General features: G+C 37.8%; 1 protein-coding gene across 4 annotated transcripts in view; it reads left to right on the top strand.

The window, feature by feature from the left end:
- Positions 1-24,333, top strand: part of MCC (MCC regulator of WNT signaling pathway) — a 278,091-nt gene that overhangs the window by 243,125 nt on the left and 10,633 nt on the right. For all 4 annotated transcript variants that reach the window (XM_043977529.1, XM_043977531.1, XM_043977532.1 and 1 more), the window contains exons 13-14: positions 3-237; positions 14,762-14,968. In XM_043977529.1, coding sequence (XP_043833464.1) covers positions 3-237; positions 14,762-14,968 — 442 coding nt within the window. The remainder of the gene's footprint in view (positions 1-2; positions 238-14,761; positions 14,969-24,333) is intronic.

The raw sequence follows: 24,333 nt of genomic DNA on the forward strand, positions 1-24,333 counted from the left end.
AGCACAACCAGCTCCACCGCTAGTAGCTGTGATACGGAGTTCACCAAGGAAGACGAGCAGAGGCTAAAGGATTATATTCAACAGCTCAAGAATGACAGGGCAGCTGTCAAGCTGACCATGTTAGAGTTGGAAAGCATCCATATTGATCCTCTTAGTTACGATGTCAAGCCTCGAGGAGATAGTCAAAGACTAGATCTAGAAAATGCTGTGCTGATGCAGGAGCTGATGGCAATGAAGGTACATGTTCAGTGACTACTGTTTCTAATTGCCAGCCTGGCATTGGATGGGAGAATTTAGAGATTCTCCCCAGAAGTGGCACTGACAAATGATGGTAACAAATCAACTGTTAGCTTAACTTTTGAAATTATAGTGGTTGTCTATGGAATCTTTTTTCTGTCCTATGAAAAAAGAACAAGTGGCTCAAATTAACAAGTTACGAAAGTATATGGTATGTTTCTATTATTATTAAGAGAAAGAGATTGAGAATATGAAAGGAATTTATTTATTGGGCAAAAGGGAGCAACCAGGCTAGGGACTAGAGCAAAATAGTACTAATCTAGAAAGGAAAGATAGTACAGAAAGAGAGAGAACAGATGAAAGGGTTTACACCTGGGCAAACAATTGATTTGATAGTGAAGGGTTGTACCAAAATCTAAGCACAAGGTGCTTAGATCCACTAGCCTCAAATCTCATTCTGGACTATATTAGCTTAATTTATGTGTGCCTCATCCCCTTACCAAACCCTTTGAAGGCAAAGAGTATAATCTCAGTACCTAACAGTAATTTATACCATAGGTATTTAATGAACTTCCTAAATAAAAGATAAATCTAGTTATACAGAAGTTTTTCTCAGAAAAAAATGGAATTCTTTAAGCAGATTATAAATAAAAAACATTCTATGAATACTATGAGTCAAAAATATTATGACAGCTCAAAATGCTAAGATGGCATTGAGAAACAAAATGTCCATGACTAAGGAAGTGACAGGCCGATTTTATGTCTTCCCTTATCAGACCACATCTGGAATATTATATCCCCTGATAAATTGTGGCAACTATTAATATCCCCAGAACAAATTTTAGTCCTTGGTCTCTGTCACCTCAGGAATTGTCCAAGGGAATATAGTGGATATAATATAGATCAGGTGGCAGGATTAACATATGACTCTTCTCCACTGGGGAAAAAAAATTACTCTGTTTTTGGTAGCTTCTCTTTTTGTTTTTTCCCTTGATGATGGTTTAGTAATTCTGCAAGATTATTCTCTGGCATATGGCTCCAACTTGCTAAAACAGCTCTGTTAGTGACCTTCCTCTTACCCAATATCACACTAAGCATCTATTCTTTGCTCTGGGTCATACTACCTTGCCTTCTTTCTGACAGGGATTTGGCATGCTTGAGCAAAGACCTGAGTTGCTTACAACACTAACACTCACACATCTCACTTCTCAGACTTCAAAAAAAAACACTCTTTTCCTTCATATTTATTGTTTGGTCAATCTGGATCATATTATCTGCCTAAGAGATAATATTTATAAAGTGCCTGTCACATAGTAAATGCTTATTCCCCATTCCACCCCTGTAGAAAAGGGGAAGTTTTAAGTTTTATCATATCACTGTTTGCTAATTAAGACTGAGAGGCTGGACTATTTTCTGTGCTGTTTCGAAGTGTTTGAGACGTTTTTTAAAAATCCACTTTGGCCTCCAATTTCTGAGGGAGCCCAAGGCTAGACTTTCTGGGCTCTACAGACCTGAGGTGAAATGCTTGATTTGGATAACAGTCAGAATCAAAAAAGATCTTGACAAAAAGTGTAACCTAGAGAATTGGGCTTATCTAATAAGATAGCATTAAATAAGGAGAAACATAAAAAAGGGTAGCAAACAAATAAATGAACTTCACAAGTACATCAGGGATACATGATAAATCAGTCATTTATCTTAAAAAGTGACATTTGAATGAACTACAAGCTCAGTATGAACCAGACAAAACAGCTAATACAATCTTGGGCATGGCTTCCAAGAATAGGGAGATTGTAAAAGTTAGAGCTGTCCAAAAGTACAATGGGTTGCCATGGCAGGTGGTGGATTGCACCTCCTTGGAGTCCTTCAGGCAGAGGTTGTCTGAGCTCTTCTTAGATTCACCTAAATTGATGCCCTTCTAGATCTCAATTTCTATGACCACATTTAGATTAACTTCTTAAGAAAGTTTTATGATTCTTTGAGAAACAGTTAATAAAAATCAAAATAAAATGTCACAATGAAGCCTAGATTCAGATGTAAAAAAAAATAGATTGCATGTTCATGGTGCCAGGCAGTGTGATATAAAAGAAAGGACTTTAGTTTGGAGAGTCAGGAAAATTGGGTTCAAATCCTGATTCTAACTTATATAATTTACCTTGCCTTTGGGTGTCAGTTATATAATGTGGTACTCACAATTTTTGCACTACTTACTTCACAAGGTACTTCATAAGAAAAGTGCTTTGTAAAACTTTAAGAATATAATAAATGAAATTATTATGTGTTTTTAACCAACCCATAGCTTGGCTTTTTTTTTTAAACAAGAAGTAGGACTCTAGCTTTGTGACTATTGGACATATCCCTTAACCTCTCAGCCTCAGTTTCCTTAACTATTAAATAGGAATACTAGCACATTGTAAGAATTAAATGAAATAACATATGTAAAGCACTTTGCAAACCAAAAATATTATCTAAGTGTTGGTCATTATAATTATTCTTATCAGCTGGAGAACATGCAGAAGAGAACAATAAAAATTATGAAGGACATTGAGTCGATGCCAAATGCAGATTGTCTGAAGTAATGGTGGATGCTTAGCCTGGAAAAGAGAAGATGTAGGAAGGGTAGGAGAAAGATTACAGTCTTCCAGTGTATTGAATAATGACAATAACGGTTTCTAATATTGGCTACCATAAGAATTTTCTGATGTAAAATAAAATCAATCAAAAAGCATTTATCGGGGGCAGCTAGATGGCGCAGTGGTAAAGCACCGGATTTGGATTCAGGAGGACCTGAGTTCAAATCTGGCCTCAGATACTTGACACTTACTAGCTGTGTGACCCTGGGCAAGTCACTTAGCCCTCATTGCCCTGCAAAAAAAAAAAAAAAGCATTTATCATTTTCATGTGCTAGGTGCTATGCTAAGCAATGAAGATACAAAAAGAATGGCAAAACTCTACCTTTAAGGTAGAGACTACCTCTCTGATGGTGGAGGGGGAGAAAACATGTAACCAATTATGAATGTAGTAGATATTTTCAGTGCAAATAGGAAGTAAGCCCAGAAGGAAGGAAATAGCAATGTAGATGATGGGTAGGAGACAGAGTGTGAAGGCCCCTTACAAAAATTAGAATTAAGGTGATTCAGTGGCTCCCTATCACCTCTAGAATCAAAGACCCCTTACAAAAGTTAGGATTTAAAATAAGTATTGAAGGAAACCAGGAGTTGGTGGTAAAAAGGGAGAGCACTTTAAGTATGAGTATAGTCAATGAGAAGGCACAGTCAGAAGATGGAGTATCATATGCAAGGAAGTGCAAAGCAGGCAGTACCTAGATTATAGAGGACATGAAAAGGAATGAAGTATATGAAGAGGCCAGCTTGTGAAAGGCTTTAAAGGCTAAACAGAAGAATTTTACTGGAGGTAATCAGGAATTCACACTAGAGTTTATTGAGCAAGGAAGTAACATAGACCTTCATCTTTAGAGAGATCACTTTGTCAGTTAACTGGAGGGCAGACTAGAATAGGGAGAGATTTGAGGAAGGGAGACCAGAAAACTATTGTAATTGTTCAACTACAAGGTAATGAGAGCTTGCACTAGGGGTACCAGCTATGTGCATTGAGAGAAGGAAACATATAGAAGTGATTGTGAAAGTAGAAATGATAAGATTTAGGAAAAATTGAATGTGTTAAGGAAGTGTGAAGGAGTCAAGAATGACAACCAAGTTCAGACAATAAACATTTATTAAGTGCCTACTATGGTGGGGATCCAAAAAGAGGTAAAAGACAGTCCTTGTCTTCAAGGAACTTATAATAGAAGAGACAACATGCTAAAAAATATATAGAAAGCTACATATAACAAATGTATAGAAAGATACAAAACTATCCTATTTATAGGGTAAATAGAAAATAATTAACAGAGGGAAGGCACTGAAATTGAGGGTTGGGAAAGGTTTCCTGTGCAAGATGGAATCTTACTGAAACTTAAAGGAAGCCAGGAAAGCTAGAAGTTGGAATGAAAGAAGAAAAGCATTCTAGACAATGGGAATAGCTAAATTTCCCTAGAAGCCTAGAGCCAAGAGATGGAGTTTCTTGCTCATGGAACAGCAGGGAAGTCAGTGTCACTTGATCAAAGAGTAAGTACAAGTAGGAGAGAGCTATGTTATGAAAAGCTTCAAAAGCCAAATACAGAATTTTGTCTTTTATAATATTGGTGATAGGGAGCCACTGAATTTTTTGCACATAGGAGGAAAAATAACATGGTCAGACCTTCCTTTAAGGAAAATTACTTTGGTAGCTGAATGGAGGGTAGATTGGAGTAGGGAAGAGACTTTAGGGAAGCAGATCCACAAGCAATTTATTGCAATACTCCAGGCATGAGGTTACAAGGGTCTGCATCAAAGTGGTGGCAGTGCCAGAGGAGATAAGAGGACATATTTGAGAGATGAAGGTCAAAAGATTAGATACAGTGAGTGAGAATGAGGCATTAAGGCCTAGGCTGTGGATGACACCTAAGTTGTAAGTCTGAGGGACTAGGGAGATGCTATTGACCTTCATAGTAATAAAGAAGTTCATGGGGGGAGTAGTTTTATGGGGCATTTTGATAGGCATTTTGAACACATGTTAAAATGTCTAATTCTAGATCTCTGAAAGACATTTGGTGATACAAGATTTTAGGTCAATAGAGAGGTTGAAGAAGGTTAGGTAGATTTGAGGTTGTAAGCCTGAGAGAATGAGAGGGACTTCCATTAAAAGAAGAAAGTTGCAAAGTGGTAGGGAGAGGTTCGGGGAAAAGATGTTTTCTGTTTTGGATCTGTTGAGTCCATTCAGTTTAGGACTTCTGGTAATGCAAGACTGAATAGCTTAGGATATATAGATCTGGGAATCATTTGTATGGAGATGATAATTGAAACCTCAGGAGCTGATTTTATCAAGTGAGATAGCATAGAGGAAGAATAGAAGAGCACCCAAGACAGAGACTTGAGGGATAACCACTTTTAGTCAGCATGACCTAGATGGAGAATCCATGAAGGATACCGAGAAAGGGGGACCGGACAGGCAGGATAACAACCAGGAGAAAGCTTTGTCATGAAAACCTAGATGAAAGAGTATTTAGAAGAGGATGACTAATAGTGTCAAAGGCTAGAGAGATATCAAGAAGGATGAGAATGAGAAAAAAAAAACCTTTACATTGAAAAATTATGATTTCATTGATAACTTTTGAGAGAGTTGTTTTCAGTCAAATGTTGAATTTAGGGGACAGGGAGTAGAAGATTTTATAAAAGAGGAGGACCTTGCAACACTGATGGTAGGTAGCTTTCTCAAGGAGTTTAGCCAAAAAGGGGAGAAGAAATATAAAGTAGTAGCTAATAGAGGGGGCCTGGTAGGATAAAGTAAGAATTTCTTAAGTATGGTGAAGACATTGGCATGTTTGTAGAGGGAAGTATCCTGACAGGAAGAGATTGAAAAAGAGAGTCGGTTTGATAAAGGGGGCAATCTCCCGGATTATCTGAGGATACAGGAAGGGATAGGATTGTGGTTGCATGTAGAAAAGTTTGCCTTGGCAAGGAAAATGCCACTCCTGCCTGAGAGACAAGGATGAAGGAAGAGACAGTGGTGAAAGGCGTCTTACTGATTTGAGATGGGAAAGAGTGAAGAGGAGCAAGTGTTTAGAGAATGGCCTTAATTTTTTTCAATAAGGTATAAAGAAGCTTGGTGTCCTACAATGCACAATTTTGCTTCTGCTGACCAACAGCTAATTGACTTGTACATAAGGAAACACAACACATCCTGATTTTCAGAAAATGTATGCTATGTGATTGTTTTTAGTAGAAACTTTTAAAAGATAACACATCAAATATTTTTATTCAATTACTATTTTAAAAATCAAATACCAAACCATTACCACATTATAACCCAAATTACCAAATTATAAATCATTATGAATAAAGAAACAATAATAATACATGATAAATGGAATAAACCATGTGCATATATATTGTAAACATGTACATACAAATGCATTTTATATATATATATCAATATTTATTGAAAAATAACATCATTATAAAAGATAAACAATTACCTCTTATTTAAAATAAAAGATCAAAATAGGTATGTCCTGATAAAATAGCTTTAGAAATTATCCCTTCATATCCATTATATATACTGTCTTTCTGGTAATGTGCTAGATGTCCCTGCACCACCTAATTGTATCTGACTCCATTAATTTCTTTTTTCAATCATAAAAGTATTTTGTTATTTTCCAGTTACATGTAAAGATAGTTTTCAACATTTGTTTTTATAAGATTTTGAGTTCCAAATTTTTCCCCCACCCTGTCTTCCCTCTCTCCTCCTCAGGACAGAAAGCAATCTGATATATGACACCATTAATTTCTCATAAGATTGCCATACATCAGCCTAGTTTTTAGTCTGTTTAACAGAGATTCATTGTTCAGGTCCCAATTTCCCCCACAATCGTTGTGTTACTATATAACTTCTAACCTTCCTAGGCAAGATGCTGACACACTGTTTGATTTTTTCGTTAGTTTGCCAACTTTAACTGATTTGGAAACAGAGTATCAATGCCTGTGGAAGATAGATTCTTTTAGACTGCTTAACTAACAAACATATGAGACCAAAAGACATTCCTCCATGGATAAGTAGATAAAAGAAATGAACAAGTACTTCACAAAAGAGGACTTGTAAACAATTTAAATTCAGAGTTTCCACTGTCCAGCACATCTAGGTCAAAATCAGAAATAGACTTTGTGATAAAAAGAACTAGAAACAAAGATTTTTGTTTGATTCCCCATTGATTGGGAAATGTCTAAAGAAATTTGGCATTTGGTTATAGTGGAATGTTGCTGCAACATAAGAAGTGATGACCATGAAAAATTCAGAAAAAATGGAAGATTCCCATGAACAGATATTAAGTGAAATGAGGAGAAATAAAAAGGCAATATATCCAGTGACTAAAACTATATAAATTGAAAGGGTAATAATAATAATAATAATAATAACAAACTCAAAAAACTTAAGTGCTTTGTAATTTTAATGACCAAGACAGAACTTACAGAAAAGGATGAGAGACTGCACTTCTCTCTCTTCTTTGCAGAAGTAGGGTGTGTTACATTAGGGTGAACTAATATATTCTTGATTTTTTTTTTTTTGTAAAGGATGGCTCACTGGATTTTTTGGAAGGTGCAGCAGCAGCAATATATTTGGAAATTTAAAAGATGTAAAAACAGAAGATAATTTTCTCTTACAGAGCAAATATAGCCCCATGACTTTCATATGTCAACAATGTGGTTAATACAGAGTTTTTCCTAATGCATGAACAAATTCTTCTGATGAGCCAATTTTAAAGTAGAAATGATTGATTAATGTGATTGTACATATATAACCTATATCAGATTGCTTGCTGTCTTGGGGAGGGAGGGAGGGAGAAATATTTTAAACTAGAAATCTTATAAAAACAAATGTTGAAAACTATCTCTACATGTAACTAGAAAATAATAAAATGCTTTTATGACAAAAAATGTAGTAATGATAAGGCTTTTAAATAAATGCTATCTTAATGGTAGGGATAATTCTCTGAACTCCCCCTTTTAGAGCAAAAAGCTCATGGGCAAAGCTGTATGAGGAGATCAGATTCCTGTAGAAATGCATATGGTCTGCTCATACCCAGCCCCAGTGTAGAAGTTAGTGGCAATGGAAAAAATTGCTTTACAGAGCTGGTATAGTAAAGGCTCAAAAGTAAACATGTTAGCATCATCTGGTATCTGAGCTAAATATAGCATTCTCTCATTTTGAACTCAGTTATATTCCTTCTTTTTATTGAAATGCCAATCTTTCATTTATATGGTCTTCTTCTAAGGAATACATTTTTCATTGATTCTCAAATAAAGAGCCAAGGAATTGTGTACCTGGTACAGAAACATTTCCCCTAGATTGTTAACTGATGATCTGTGCTTCAGATTTTTGGAGTTGTCGAATTAATAATTTTGTAAAGAACCACTGTGTACTACATGAAACTGTCTCTTATACCTTGTTCTGGGTCAGTCAGTCCCTCAGTAATTATTTATTAAGTGCCTACTATGTGCCAGGCACTGTGCTAAATGCCAAGGACACAAAAAATTGCACAAAAAATCCGTTTCAGCCCTTGAGAAATTCATAATCTAATGGAGAAGACAACATGCAAACAACCATACACAAACAAGCTATATACAAAATAAATCGGAAATGATTGACAGAGAGGAGGTACTAGAATTAAGAAAGATTGGGAAAGGCTTTCTATAGAAAGAAGGATTTTAGCTGGTATTTGAAGGAAGCCAGGGGCCAGAGATGAGTAGAAAACATTTATCATGATAAAAATTTGCCATAAAGAGAAACTGAAGCACGAAGTTCCAAGTATTATCAATTTATTAGCTAGGCTAGCAATTGCCAACCAAAACAAAAATCCAAGACCCCTCAGTAGTCAAGGATGCATCTGAAAGTCAGAGCAGCCCTTTTATATAATTGCAAACTAATCTAAGATTGTGATTGTTCTGACAGGGAGAGAGAGGGTGGGCTTATATGACTTGACTGAGAGAGGGGATTTCCAGAACCCATGGCAACAGGAAAACCATAGAGTTGGCTAACATCCTCAGAAAAGTCTCATGGTAAGCAATCGTCCTATGACCAGGTTGGCTCATTTTCCTGCCCAGCTCCCTTCTGTGGTCAGCAAAAGCTTACAAATTTTTTAGTCTGAGGTTAGACTTTAGCCCATAGTTAAACTCTTATAAACTGTACCACTGAGGCCTAAATCAAGTCCATTGTGATCCATAAGTATTTATTTCAGTGATAAGCAATCAATAATTAATAAATAATACAAAATAAAGTGGGGTATCAATTTTCAATTTGATTCTGTGGAGATGTCTCCGTTGAATCACCACCTGTAAACCAAATTGTTATAGCCAGACATGATCAGCATCTATTAGAATTAAATTAGCAATGGGGCAATAGAAAGCAATAATTACAGGTTCTATGAGGGGCTTGATTATTACTGATGCTGGTTAACTGTTACAAATGACCCAGCAAAACATTATAAGTCTCTCATGCCTTATCCATCTACATGTTGTGGACATAGGTTCCCATGTCTTAGGAATGTTTTGTTGACAAAATCCACTGGGGCCAGTCCCCAAAGTAAGCTAGCCTTACTGAGAAAATGGTACATGGGAAAAGTGGAATTTACATGTCTTCCAGGTAATACAACGATCGAGTGCCTTTGACTTTGAGTAGCCTACTCCCAATGTCCATTTAATCTCCAGCTGTGTTTCAGATGTCTCAAGTATCCATGTGGTCCCTGGACTCATGGTCTTTTTCTGTTAGGTGTTAGTTGATGGCAGCTCTGAAAGTAGGTCTTCATAGAAACACTGCTTGTCTGGTTCAAGGTCCATTTCAGAGGTACTTCTTGCTATAACCTTTTGCAAAAGAGATCTTAATATGATTTAGTAACTAGATGAGATGGTGAAATATCAAATTAGGAAACCATATCTAAACTTTGGAGAATTTAAGTCCCTGCCTTTTTAAATTTTTTTTTTTAAATTTTTTGGTGAGGCAATTGGGGTTGTTAAGTGACTTGCCCAGGGTCACACAGCTAGTAAGTGTCAAGTGTCTGAGGTCGGATTTGAACTCAGGTCCTCCTGAATCCAGGGCTGGTGCTTAATCCACTGTGCCACCTAGCTGCCCCAGTCCCTGCCTTTTTAAAAAGAAATGCAAAGGGGGCGGCTAGGTGGCGCAGTGGATTAAGCACCAGCCCTGGATTCAGGAGGACCTGAGTTCAAATGCGGCCTCAGACACTTAACACTTACTAGCTGTGTGACCCTGGGCAAGTCACTTAACCCTCATTGCCCCACAAAAAAAAAAAAAAAAAAAGAAATGCATGGGGTCCTGGAATGAGCCCTTCTAATGTTTTAGCCTTTATTTCAGAATTAACACTCAAAAGGAAACAATTAAGCCTTTAAAACCAGGAAATAAGTTAATAGGCCAATGTATCTTCCATGAAAGTCATTTGTATTTGAGAGACAATGGTCTTGTTGCTTCTCAAAATTGTGTGCTTCATTTAATTTCAAGAAATTTTACATTCATCTTCATTTATTCTTATCTTTAACTAATTTATCCCCCCATCAAGAAGATATATGGGGCAGCTAGGTGGCACAGTGGATAGAGCACCGGCCCTGGAGTCAGGAGTACCTGAGTTCAAATCCGGCCTCAGACACATAACACTTACCAGCTGTGTGACCCTGGGCAAGTCACTTAACCCCAATTGCCTCACTAAAAAAAAAAAAAAATTTAAAAGAAGATATATGATTCTATTAACATAATAAAAGGATATTGTGGTATCAGTCTCCAATAAACTAAATACCCTATTAATTATAAGGCCTTATGGTTTCTATTATTTGTAATTCACATGACAATTTAAAATTAATTCTCACTATAGTTTATTTCCCATGATTATTACAGTGACTTAGCTTTATTAATGGAATTTGCTGTATGAGGGAAAAGGGAGAAACCTATCAGTACTGTTCCTTAGTTCTGCAATCACACAGAAAGGCTCAACATGAACCAGAGGGTATTATAGCCAGGATCAGATAATATTTTGGTGGGAAGATGTCTTGTTTAGCAAAATGGGGAAAGTACATTAAAAAGATCTAACCTTCACCTTCACAGGGTCACCTGTAACAGTCCTCAGACTGCAAGAATATATGGCATTTCTCTTGAATGATGGACTCTCATGCTGTAAATTCGTTTTGATTCTCCCAGTGTCCTATTTTTTATTCTTATTCTGAAAGTCCCTCTCTTTCTTTCTGTAGTCTCTAGTCAGATGACCTTTTTTTTTTTTTTTAAACAATATAAGCATACCCATTTCCTGAGGTTTCATGGCTAGGCTAAAATAGTAGCTGGAGATATTTGGGCAGTGGTCAAGACTGCTTTAAGTTTCTGCCTAGGTTCTCTCTCTTTTTTATCTCTTCCTTCATATCTGGGGTAACAAATCTTAAATCTTAATATATTTAAACTTGGAGTGAGAGCACTGCAAAGACTTGACCTCAAAAGCCAGTACATGTTTGCTGTACTAGCTGTGAGCCTACTTAAGTGTTAAGCCATATTTCTGGACTGAGTGACAGGAGATTTTTCTCTCTGAAAAACCACCAGCAGCTGGTCCCTCCCATCTGAAAGAGGTTAGATCTCTTAACATAGTGGGAGACTATAGGTGGAAGAGCAAAAGAGGATATGGTCAGAACAGAATAGTTAGAAGTGGGCATGTTTGATCAGACAGGGCTGTCCAAGACCACATTTGTTTAGGGTGAGATTGTTTAATGGATATTTCTAGGTGTTTTATTTAATGTGCAATAACTTTTGTGTGTGTGTGTGTGAGGCAATTGGGGTTAAGTGACTTGCCCAGGGTCACACAGCTAGTAAGTGTCAAGTGTCTGAGGCCGGATTTGAACTCAGGTACTCCTGACTCCAGGGCCAGTGCTCTATCTACTGCGCCACCTAGTTGCCCCTGCAATAATTTTTTAATGTCAGATTTAGCTGAAAATAGTTCATCATCTGAATTTCTAAGAGTCTTAGAGCAAAGGTTACTCAATATAATAGGACAACATGTGTTTTCTGTATTCCCTCCTGAATTGAGCAGGGGGAGTGGGAAAGCTTGTTTTAAAATAAGGATTTAAGCAGTTTTCCTAAGATGAGTTCCCTGGGGCCTGACCCCATTGTTGTCCATAGAGAGATATTAAATGGGAACCCAGCAGCAGCTGTCACAAATCACTTAGGTGACGTGGGGCAACTTTCTAATAATTTCCCTAACAGAAAAGGACAATGACTAGTGAGTCAACCTTCACTCATTCCAGTCAAGGCCCAAAATACAAAGATTCTCTGCAGGCCTTCCTCTTTTATGACTGAGCCAATTTAGAAAAGCCAATTAAACATAATGAATTTAACTAACCAATTGTTTTATCAATTAAAAAGCTATTTTACTTTGTTTTACTACCACTTAAAAGGGAGAAGTTACAGCTGAAGAGATGTTTTGCTTTGTCTGGCCACAATAAGAGGAAGTTGATGGCATTGTGAAATTTTCTTCAATCTTTACCTTTTTTCTTTATGAATTTTGCTTTTGCTTTGAATTTTTTGACAAAAATCTGGTGGACACTATCAATTTTAAGACCCTTTTATCTTTTTTCAGTTCTATTTGTAAACTGTCTAGTTGCCCTAGATACTTTCCTACTTAGGCTCAGGGAAAGTTTGTCTCAAAGCTGAGGAAGATGTCCAGGTCATCCTCGGGGAAGAAGGAAAACCTCCTGGACAGGACATCCCAGGGTGAAAGTCCCATAATTCAGCTCCTAGCTGGCTTGCCAATTGTAATCTGTGATAAAGAGAAACTGAGGCAAAAAGTTCCAAGCACTATCAGTTTGTTAGCAAGGCTAGCAATTACCAATGAAAAAACAATACCCCCAATAATCAAGACATCTGACAGAGCAGCTCTTTTATACAGTTGGTTACAGTGATGCAAGCTAAACTAAGACTATGTTCTGAGAGAGATAGAGGTTGGGCTTACATTTTACTTGACTGAGAGAGGGGATTTCTAGGACCCAAAACATAGAGTTGGCTAACATCCTTAGAAAAGTTTCATGGTAAGCAAACATCCTATGACCAGGTTGACTCAACTTCATTCCCCCCCTTCTCCCTTTCACAGTCAGCAAAGAGATAACACATTTTGAATCTTTGAGGTCAGACTTAAAGTAAAGACCATAAGAATAGGGAAGTTAAACTCTTACAAATTGTACCACTGAGGCATATACAATCAAGTGTAATCTGATCCATCGGTATTGATTTTGGTGGTTATCAATCAGTAATTGCAAAAATAATACAAAATAAAGTAGGGTATCAGTTTTTAATTTTACACATTCCAGACATGGGGGAAGGGGGTCAATCAGAGAAAATGACTAGAGCCAAGAGATAGTGTCTTGTTCAAGGAACAGCAAGGAAACCAGTGTCAATGGAGTCCTTGGGATGTGGGCATGTAAGAAGATTAAAAAGATTGTGGGGGTAACACAGAGCCACTGGAACTTATTAAGCACTATAGGAAAAGCACTTTAGGTGGTAAGAGATCTGGAAGACAGACCAACCAGCAGGCATGAGGAGATGGAAGCCTGCACCAAGGTGATGGTGAGAGAAGAGAAGATAGTGAAGAGAGAGCATGTTCAAGAGGTGTTACAAATGTCAAAATCCTTGGCAACATGTGGGGGATAAAAGAAAGTGAAGAGTCAAGGATGATGCCTATGTTTTGTGAGCCTGGGGGACTGGAGGATGATGGTAGACCTCAGCAGTATGGAAGTATAGGAGGATATGGGGTTGGAGGGAAAGCTTTGGACAGACTATGTTTCATACATCTAGAGGATACCCAATTACAAATTTCTGAAAAGAAGTTGGAGATGCAAGACTGGAGATTTGCAGAGAGGTTAGGGCCAGAGAAGTAAACTTGAGATTGAAATAGATCACTATTGAATCCATGGGAGCTGATGAAATCACCAAGTAAATTAGTATAAAGTAGTATAAAATTGGCCTCGGGCAGAAACCTGGGGAACTGTCAAGATTAACAAGTAGGATTCCTATAAAATTTAAGTGGAGGAGATTAAGAAGGACTGGTGAGATAAATAGGAAAAAAAGCAAAGATTACTGTCCCAAAAACCTAAAAAGAAGAAAGCATCTAGAGGATGATTGTTAGTGTCAAAAGTTGTAGATAAGTCAAAAAGGATAAGGTTTGAGAAAAGGCCCATAGATTCACAACTAAATAATCACTAGTAACTTTGGAAAGAATAGTTTCTTTTGAATGGTATAGTTGGAAGTGACATTGTACAGTTAAGAAGAGCATGAAAGAAGAGAAATTGGAGGCCTTCCAAAATATGACCTTCTCAAAGAGTTTAGTCACTAAAAGCTGGGAGGACATGAGATTAGTTAGCAGAGATGGTAAGATGAAGAGAGTTTCGTGAGAGTAGAAGAGACACGTGCATTATCTAATGGAGAAGCAATTGGTAGGCAGAGCAGATTTTAGATAATAAGAGAATGGTAATGATAAAGACAGCAGTCTACTGGAGGAGATAGGACAGAATGAGGTCACTTGTGCAGATAGAGGCATTTGTCTTGGGCCACCTTTTCATGTAAGACAGAGATAAAGTAGGAGAGAATGACAGCACCCGAGTGATGAGATGAGGAAGGGAAAAGAGGGACCTTTTGATGAATGGCCTCAAGTTTTTCAAAAAAGGTTCAGTTAAGGTTCTCAGCTGAGTACCTTGTTAGAGGAGATCCTATGGGAAGTTTAAGGAGAGATGAAAAGATCTAGAAGAGTCACTTTGGAGTTAATATAGAAATATTGCCTAGAAGAAGTGAGGGCCCAGTTAAGATTATATAGTATAAATTTGTTGCAGACACAATCAGAATGGCTGTGTGATTTTTCTCTATGAATTAGCACACCATGTGTTTTGTTATATAGGAGGAGATGGCTGAGCTGAAGGCCCAATTATACCTACTGGAGAAAGAGAAGAAAGCTCTTGAACTGAAGCTAAGTACTCGAGAAGCCCAGGAACAAGCATATTTGGTGCATATTGAACATCTCAAGTCTGAGATGGAGGAACAGAAGGAGCAAAAAATGAGGTCACTCAGTTCTACCAGCAGTGGAAGCAAAGAAAAATCTGGCAAGGTAAAGGAATGCAAGGTGCTGGTTAGTAGCTTGAATGGCAAATAGATCTGGGTGGATAGCTGGAAGGATAGTGTAGTGTAGTGGGGAAGGGAAAAAAATTCACATTTCACTAGTATTATTAGGACATAGAATGGATTCAAGGGTTAAAATTCAAAATGGGGGTCATAAACTGCCACCACCTAACACATTTTTAACTCCAACTCCACTTTGCAAAACTTTACCTTTTATTCATATCTCTAAATAAGAGTTTGATTTTTTAAAGAAATAATTTCAATTAACAAGTATTTCTTTTTTCTCCATCCTACCATTGTTGAAAATAGGATGGAAGCAATATTTAATATTTAAGCAATATTTAAGCAAAGAATAGTCCCACATTTGCCATGTCCAACATTTTTTATATTTCTAATTCTTTGTCTTATATCCATCACCTCTCTGTCAGGAGGAGGGGAGAGTATGACTTTGTGGCATACCTGCAAATTGTTTTTCAGCATGGTTGAATCAATTGACAGCTACAAAAGAATGCCTGTTTTCCCCAAATGTCTCTACCATTTGTTTTCTTTTTTTTTTTTAAAGCAATCTTATGGGTATGAAGTAAAACTTCACTGTTGCTTTAATGAAAATTTCTCTAATTATTAGTGATTTGGAGATTTTTAAAAAATATATAGCTGTTGATTTCTTCTTTTGAGAACTTCTTGTTCATCAGCTTTGACTAGTTACTGGCATTAATTGAGCCAGATTCTTATGTATTCTGGAACTGGGACCCTTATCTGCAAACAAAACAAAACAAACAAACAAACAAACAAAAAAACCTGCTGCAAAGATGCCCCCACCCTCAGTTAACTGTTTCCTTTCTAAATTTAGCTATATTGGTTTTTGTGAGTGTGTGTGAAATTTTTAATTTTATCACATAAGAATTATAATTCCTTGATATTTTAATTTGTGATGTGGGCTTTTACATTTAAGTTATGTACTTATTTGGATCTCATCTTGATATTTTGTTAGTCTAAGCTTAATTTCCCAGTAAATTTAAATGACATTTTCATTTTTATTATGTTGGATCAATAATAAGCAATTATTATTTTTAAAAATATATTAGTAATTTAGTATTTTATTTTTCCCCAATCACATGTAAAAACAATTTTTAACATCTATTTTTAAAGAGTTCCAAATTGTCTCTCTTCCTCCTTCCTTTTCCCCACATTGAGAAAACAAGTAATTTGCCATAGGTTATGCATGTGTAGTCATGCAAAACATTTCCATATTAGTAAAAGAAAACCAAAAAAGAGTAAAGACCAAAGAAAATGTATATATTATAAAACATGAACCAAAACAAAACAAACACAACAAAAAACCCCAAACCTCAAGAAAAATAAAGTTTAAAAAATATGCTTCAAATCTGTATTGAGACACCATCAGTTCTTTCGATGGATAGCATTTTTCATCTTCAGTCCTTCAGAGTTCTCTTTGATCATTTTATTGCTGAGAATTACTAAGCCATTCACAGTTGATCATTTTATAATATTGCTGTTACTTAGTACACAGTACATTTCACTTTGCATCAGCTCTTTCCAGGTTTTTCTGAGAGCATCCTTCCCATCGTTTTTATAGCACAAATAGTATCCCTTATAGAGTACAATTTGTTCAGCCATTCCCCAATTGATGAGCATCCCCTTAATTTCCAATTCTTTGTCATCAGAAAAGAGTTACTATAAATATTTTTGTACATATAGGTTCTTTTCTTTTTTGGTTTTTTCTCTTTTTGGATGCAAACCTAGTAGTGATATTGCTAGCTCAAATGCCTGGTTTTATAGCCCTTTGGGCATATTTCCAAATTGCTCTACAGAATGGTTGAATCAGTTCACAATTCCACCAAGAGTGGAATTAATGTCTCATTTTCCCCACATCCTCTCTAATATGTTGTTGTTTTCCTCTTCTGTCCTAATCAACCTAATAGGTAGGAGGTAGAATTGTTTTGATTTGCATCTCTCCAATCAATATTGAATTAGAGATTTTTTTTCCCTACGGATTTTGATTACTGAAAACTGTTCATATTTTTGATCATTTATCAACTGGGGAATGAGTTGTATTCAGAGAAACTTGATTCAATTTTTTTCCCCACAGTTACTATTGCTAACTGTATTTCCCTTCATCCTTTCCCCCCATCACCCTTTTATTCTATTCTCTCTCTCCTTTTACCCTGTCCCTCCTCAAGTGTTTTGCTTCTGACTACCCTCCTCTCCCCCTATCCCTTTCCCCTCTGACTTTCCTGCTGGGTAAGAATTTCTATATCTAACTGGGTATGTGTTATTCCCTATCTGAGCCATTTTCCCCTCCCTGTAAAAGCTTTTTCTTGCCTCTTTTATGTGAGAAAATTTACCCCATTCTACCTCTCCCTTTCTTTTTCTCCCAGTGAATTCCTCTCACCCCTTAAATTTTTTTAGATATCATCCTTTCATATTCAACCCACACCTGTGTCCTCTGTCTGTATATACTCCTTCCAACTGCCATAATAAGAAGAAAGTTCTTATGAGTTACAATTATCATCTTCCCATGTAGGAGTGTAAACAGTTTAAACCTTATGATTTCCCTTTCCTATTTACCTTTTTATGCTTCTCTTGAGTCTTGAACTTAAAAATCAGATTTTCTATTCAACTCTGGTCCCTTTCATCGAATGACCAAACTCTAAGCACTCCAGAGTACCTGCCTTCATGGCCATCTCACATTTCAGTTTTGTCCTTCAGAGACGAGCTGACTGACCTTCTCAGGCCGATAAGAAAATAGAAAAAGAAAAGCCAGGATCCCAATTTAATAATTGGTTATTAATATAATATAAAAATAACATCCTTCACTTCTTTAATATAATTTCTATTGATAATCAGTTTCTAATGCTAAACCATTTGACCAAGGACTTCAGTGGCAAAAACTTTTATTTCTCTTCTCAGTCTTCAATAGATGTAGCTAAAGCACCTGAAGGAACATTTGCCAAACTGCATCTCCAAAGGGTGCTTTCTAGGATGATGACTGTCTGACTTGGGCCAAGAGCATTACTATTCCCAAGGCTTTTTGGTTCAGGGTATTGTACTGTCTTGATTGGAGTCTAAGGGTCAAGGTGTTCATTAGTGGTGGCTTGTGTGAGATTTAAAATTGGATATTAGATCATAAATCTCCCCTACTTAACCCTTCCCTTAATTCATCTCCCAGACTAGTAAATGGAAGAAGCTTCTGGTTTTCTAGATAGAGCCTTTATTGTATATAAGGTGTTGTTGATTAGAAGGATAGGAAAACAGAAATACAGTACAAATCGTCTTAAATCTAGGCTGTCTATATTCCTTATAAAAACTCACCAAACCGATTTAGGCCACCTTTGGAGTGAGTCAGACCGTCTGTGCCGCGCCGCCCGGAGTCCCGCCAAGCCGGCAAAAAAAAAGGCTACTCCCGTTCTCTCCACCCCGGAAGTCAAAAAAAAACCCGGCAGGCAGTCTGACATGCGCAGCAGGCGCACTGCACCCGGCAGGCAGTCTGACATGCGCAGCAGGCGGACTGCACCCGGCAGGCAGTCCGACATGCGCAGCAGGCAGACCGCTCATCTCCTCCCCAAAAGGGTGGTCCCTGAAAAACTGGCGTCTTTCACTTATCCTAACCGACTGTTAAAAACTTTCATATTTTACCACATTTCCCCCCTTTGCTTCCCCAAGAAACGGAATGTTTCCTTGATGGAACAGTAAAAAGAATATAATAACTTTTGCTGACTAATAATATGCGAACAACAATACAGAAAAGGAAGAGAGGAAAGTTTTGTCCAGAGGGGCGATTTTTTTTTTTTTTCCTCATGAACCGACGCTTTGACATTAGTCTTGCAAAGGGAGAGCCTCTGCAGAGAGTACATGCCACAGATAGTATATAACAGAAAGGAGATAGTAAAAGCTAATAAAGCAAAACAGTTCATATAAAGTCTCTGAGTTCTCTTGTCTTCTTGAAGTGGTAAGATGTCATCAGGAGGAAACTGGATTCTGGTCTGGAAAACTGGATTCTGGACTCTGGTCTGGAAAGCTGGATTATCTTCTTTAACTGTTTGAATTGCTGTATTTTTAAAACCTTAGCATAGCATTGTCAATGATCAAATTAATAAATTCCATTACATTCCCTCCTTTATATGGTTAGACTTGTAATAGAGGGTTGAGGTAGTTATGCAATGTGTAACACTTTTTACCACCATGTGTCTGGATCAAAGCCAAATTTAGTATGTGTTCATGACACCTGAAAATGTTATGGAAAGGTTATCATACCATATCTCATGGTTCTGAGACAGCCAGTGATTGTGCTAGGCCACAGGTGAATTCAACTGAGTGAGATAAAAAGATAAATAAGTTCAGTTAAATTAGGTTAAATTAGGAGGGAGAGAGGATGAATACTGGACTGTGCCTAGTAATTGTGCTCTACATAGTCACCATCATAAGCAAACCATGGACTTACGTATACCTGTCTCTCCTTTTGTTGCACATATATTCTCTCCAGGGCCTGCGTCAGAGTTCACAGCAAGTTAGTCTCTGAAATGATAAGTTTCCATATTTCTGAAATCTCATTAATTTCACCAAAGACAATATGATGGTAAAAATGTGTGCTATGCTGCATAACTGAGAATATATTAGTGATATATACAATAATTCCAAACCATACCCAGAGTATAATGACATATAAATAATAAACGAATGTAAATAGCTGATTATATTAGACATTGTTACATAATCTTCTTTTAGACATTATTACATAATCTTCTTTTAGCAAGTAGACCACATCATCTTATACATGAATTCTCTGGTATAACAGTAGCAGATACTTAAAGTGGTGATTAATTCATCAAAAAGAAATAAGACTTCAATTAGCAAGATTCAATATTCAATGTTTTCAGTGAGGTATCAAGCAATTTCTGGTACTTTTTAGTTAAACAGAACAACATACAAGAGAAAGGAGAAAAATAAATAAATAAAACAAAACTCATTAGAACTCATGGTTCTCTCAAAAAGAAAGAGTAAATAAAAAAAAAAGAAGAATTCTGGTAGCTTCTGAGGCCCGATAGCCTCACCCACAGCATATACTTAAAATGTCTTTGAATAATCACTTAGTTTACAAAATTTAGTTTTAAAGAAAAGCAAAAGAAACAAAAGTAAAAAAAAACCAAAGCAAAACCAAAAATAAAAAATAAAAAGCAAAAGATTCGCTAAGCACCCTTTTGTGCTCTTAAAGAACTTAAAGGTGCAGTCAATTCCAGGTCTTTTCAGTGCCTTTCAAAAGTCAAAACAAAAACAAAAAAACCCAAAAATTAATAAAAAAAAAAAATAGTTGAGGTAGGCCAGAAAACTAGGCCATGTACTTCAGTGCTTTTGCCTGTAGAAGGAAATGCTTGTTAAATTATAAGGTATTTAAGCTGCTAGAGTTTGGGGTATGCCACATTGTTTTAACTGGTTCCCCAATTCTCTGCATGCCAAAGTGGCAGGGGTTTCTGAATTGTCATTGATCTTTCTAATGCTGTCATAATGTTCTTTATGGTAGAAAATGTGGAGTTCTGTAGCATCAGTTTTGTCTGTGCCACTGATTTTCAATAAAGGCTGATTTAATTGATGAACCACAACATTCAGCTGATGCTGCTTAGCAAATGCTACAATTGTATCATTTCCTCCCCACTTTCCAAATTTCTTTAATTCATCAACATATTCTTCAAAAGGGGAGTCATTTACTATAAAAGACTCAAACTCTTGTCTATGGTTAATCATATAAGAAGCAGCTTCTTGTCTGTGTCTGAGATGATTTCTACAGTGACCTTCTAGCTGGTCTGCTAAAGCCCTAAAAAGGCAATTTCCGTCTCCTGATACTTTACGAAGACTGAGTCCCAAAGCATTTAACTGATCAGTGGGATTCTTAAATGGGAACTTCCTGTTTCCTCTGAACTTTCTTTGCTCTTTAACAGTTGCTATCGTTAGGGTTTTTACCTCTTTAGCGTCTACCTCAGGTCTATCTGAAATCTCTTCACCTATGAATGGTGCAGGCTTTATATGAGAGCAATGAATCCATGAGTCTTTTTCACCAATTTTAATGGCGGTAGGAGTTGTCAATAATACCTGAAAAGGTCCTTCCCAGGCAGGTTGAGTTCCACTGGTTCTCTGAAAATTCTTTACATATATTTTATCTCCTGGGTTGAAGTTATGCAATGAAAAGTCTAATGGTCCTGCCTGGACCACAGCTCCTGCCTCATGGAGTTCACGTAGCCTGGTCTGTAATTCCTGTATATAGGAAGCAACAGAAGTATCACCTCCCACCAGTGATGTATAAACTGGGGAAAAAGTTTTAGCTTGGATAGGAGGGTGACCAAAAAGCATTTCATAAGGAGATATATGAAGTTCTCCTCTTGGTCTACTTCGTAGATAGAATAATGCCAATGGTAGAACATCAGGCCATTTCAAATGGGTTTCAGTACATAATTTGCCAATCATACTCTTAAGCTCTTTATTCATACGTTCGACTTGGCCTGAACTTTGTGGATGGTAGGGCGTGTGGAATTTTGGAGTCACTCCCAAGAAAGAGTAGATTTGGGATAAAATCGAATCAGTGAAATGTGTGCCTTTGTCAGAATCGATGCGGGCTGGTGGGCCAAAACGAGGTACTATCTCTTTAAGAAGAATTTTGGCAACAAAGGCAGCTGTGGCTCGGGGGCTGGGAAAGGCCTCCACCCACCGAGTGAGCTGATCAACTATAACAAGGCAAAATTTATAATGTCCTGCTTTTGGCATAGTAATATAATCAATTTGTAAGTGCTCAAAAGGTGTATATGCTAGAGGACGCCCTCCATAAGCTTTGACCTTAAAAGCATACTGATTATAAGACTGACATGTGGAGCAGCCCGAGCAGATTCGAGATGCTGTATTAGTCACACCTGGTGCTATCCAGGTTCTCTTAATAGAGTCTACAATGCCTTGTGTACCAAAATGGCCTTTTCTGTGAACAGAGAGGCATACCTGGTGGTAGAATTTCCGGGGAAGAAATGGCTTACCTTCCGGAGACACCCAGATGCCATTGATCTGTTTCGCCTTAAATTTCTTTTTCCACTTTTCTACTTCAGAATCGTCATAGGTTAGGTTGGAAGGAATATCCTCAGAAGGTGAAAGGTTAAATACATGTTCAGGAGCTTCTAATGCAGCAAGCTTGGCTGCAGAATCGGCTCGTGCATTTCCCTTTGAAACAGGATCACTATTCCCTGTGTGGGCAGGGCAATGTACAACGGCTAGGGAAGAAGGCAGTTTTAGGGCATCTAAGAGGTCCTTGATAAGGTCCCCATTGGCAATAGCCTTGCCCGAGGATGTTAGAAAGCCTCGTTGACGCCAAATCATACCAATAAAGTGGCATATGCCAAAGCCATATTTCGAGTCAGTAAAAATGGTGGCACTCTTATCTTTAGCTATATTACAGGCCTGTGTAAGAGCCACAAGTTCAGCAGCCTGTGCACTAAAATGGGAAGGCAGAGAAGCTGCCCAGAGGGTGTCATAATCAGAAACTACAGCAGCTCCAGTAAAACGGGTTCCCTCTCTCATAAATGAGGAACCATCTGTATAGAGGACAAGATCAGGATTTTCTAAAGGTGTATCAAAAAGATCATCACGGGGTTTTTCAGCCATATCAACTAAAGAAGCACAGTCATGCAACGGTTCCCCCGAGAATGGTAAGTTAGGGAGTAGTGTTGCTGGATTAAGAACTGTGCAGCGTTTTAAAGTGATATTCTCATTACCTAACAGGGTTATTTCATACTTAGCCAGCCTTTGATCTGAAAAGGCTTGTGTCCTGTGACGTAGTAAGAGAGCCTCCACTTCGTGAGGGCATTGCACAGTTAGAGGGTTACCTAGGACCAAATCAGAGGCTTTTTCTACCAAAAGCGCTGTGGCCGCCACTGCTCTAAGGCAAGGTGGCGCTCCAGCCGCTACAGGGTCCAGCTGAATTGAATAGTAGGCTATAGGACGTTGGTTAGGCCCCAGTGACTGAGTCAGGACTCCAGAAGCCACCCCCCTTTGTTCATGCACAAAGAGAGTGAAAGGCTTACTATAATCTGGCAGTCCTAGGGCAGGTGCTGATAACAAGGCCCGTTTTAATTCTTTTATGGCTGAGAGATGCTGGGGATCCAACTGTAAACTGTCTGGAACAGAACTTTTTGTAAGAGCTATGAGGGGTTTAGTAATTTCACCAAAAGAGGGTATCCATTGTCTACAGTACCCAGCTGCTCCCAGAATGGCTCTCAACTGCCTCTTAGTAGTGGGGGCAGAGAGTTGTTGAATGGCCTGGACTCTCTTAGAAGAGACAGAGCGAGTTCCAGCAGCCAAAATAAATCCTAAATATTCTACCTGGGGCAAACACCATTGTACCTTTGTCTTGGAAACCTTGTGTCCTCTCTTGTGCAGCTCCAGCAGTAAGTGACGGCTATCTTCCTGACAAATTTCAGCATTAGGAGAGGCCAAAAGTAAGTCATCTACATATTGTACTAGTGTGGAGCCCTTAAAGGTAATAGAGGCCAGATCCTGCTGTAAAATTTGGGAAAATAATGTGGGACTGTCTACAAATCCCTGTGGGAGTCTAGTCCAGGTCCACTGTCTATTTTTCCAGGTAAAAGCAAATAAATATTGGAAGTCCTCATGTACTGGTATGGAGAAAAAGGCAGAGCAAAGGTCTACCACTGTGAAACATGTAGATTCATAGGGAATTGAGGAAATTATCATAGCCGGATTTGCGACTATAGAATGTCTAGGAATAACATAATTATTAATCGCTCTAAGATCTTGCACAAAGCGATAAACAGGTTTACCATCTGGCCCAGGCTTGGGTTTTTTAACTGGCAAAATGGGAGTATTGCATGGAGAGTGATGACATGGAATAATAATACCCTGGCTTTTCAAAGCCTCAATTATAGGGGTGATCCCTTCTATTGCTTCCCTAGACAATGGATACTGTGGAATGGAGGGGGGTGGTCCCCCCTTAACTTTAAAGGTAACAGGCATGGCAGACTTAAGGAGCCCCACCTCATTAGGGGATGAGGCCCATAAAGACTCAGGAATGTCAGAGGGGATTTTGGATACCTCCCCTGCTGTTCCTTGAGCTTCTGTAAGTAAAATTGGTAATAAATGAACAGTATCCTCTGGCAATTGTAAGGAGACAGCCCCATCTGGAGCACAAGATATGGTTGCTCTAAGCTTGCAAAGGAGATCACGACCTAATAAATTTACAGGGGCATCAGGCATGAGTAAAAATGAATGTTCCACTGTTAAGGGCCCCATAGATACCATGCGAGGATTCAATTTTGCCACTCTCTGGCTCTTTCCTGAGACTCC

Source organism: Dromiciops gliroides, chromosome 1 (assembly GCF_019393635.1).
Source record: "Dromiciops gliroides isolate mDroGli1 chromosome 1, mDroGli1.pri, whole genome shotgun sequence".
In the NCBI taxonomy this organism is placed as follows: Eukaryota; Metazoa; Chordata; class Mammalia; order Microbiotheria; family Microbiotheriidae; genus Dromiciops; species Dromiciops gliroides.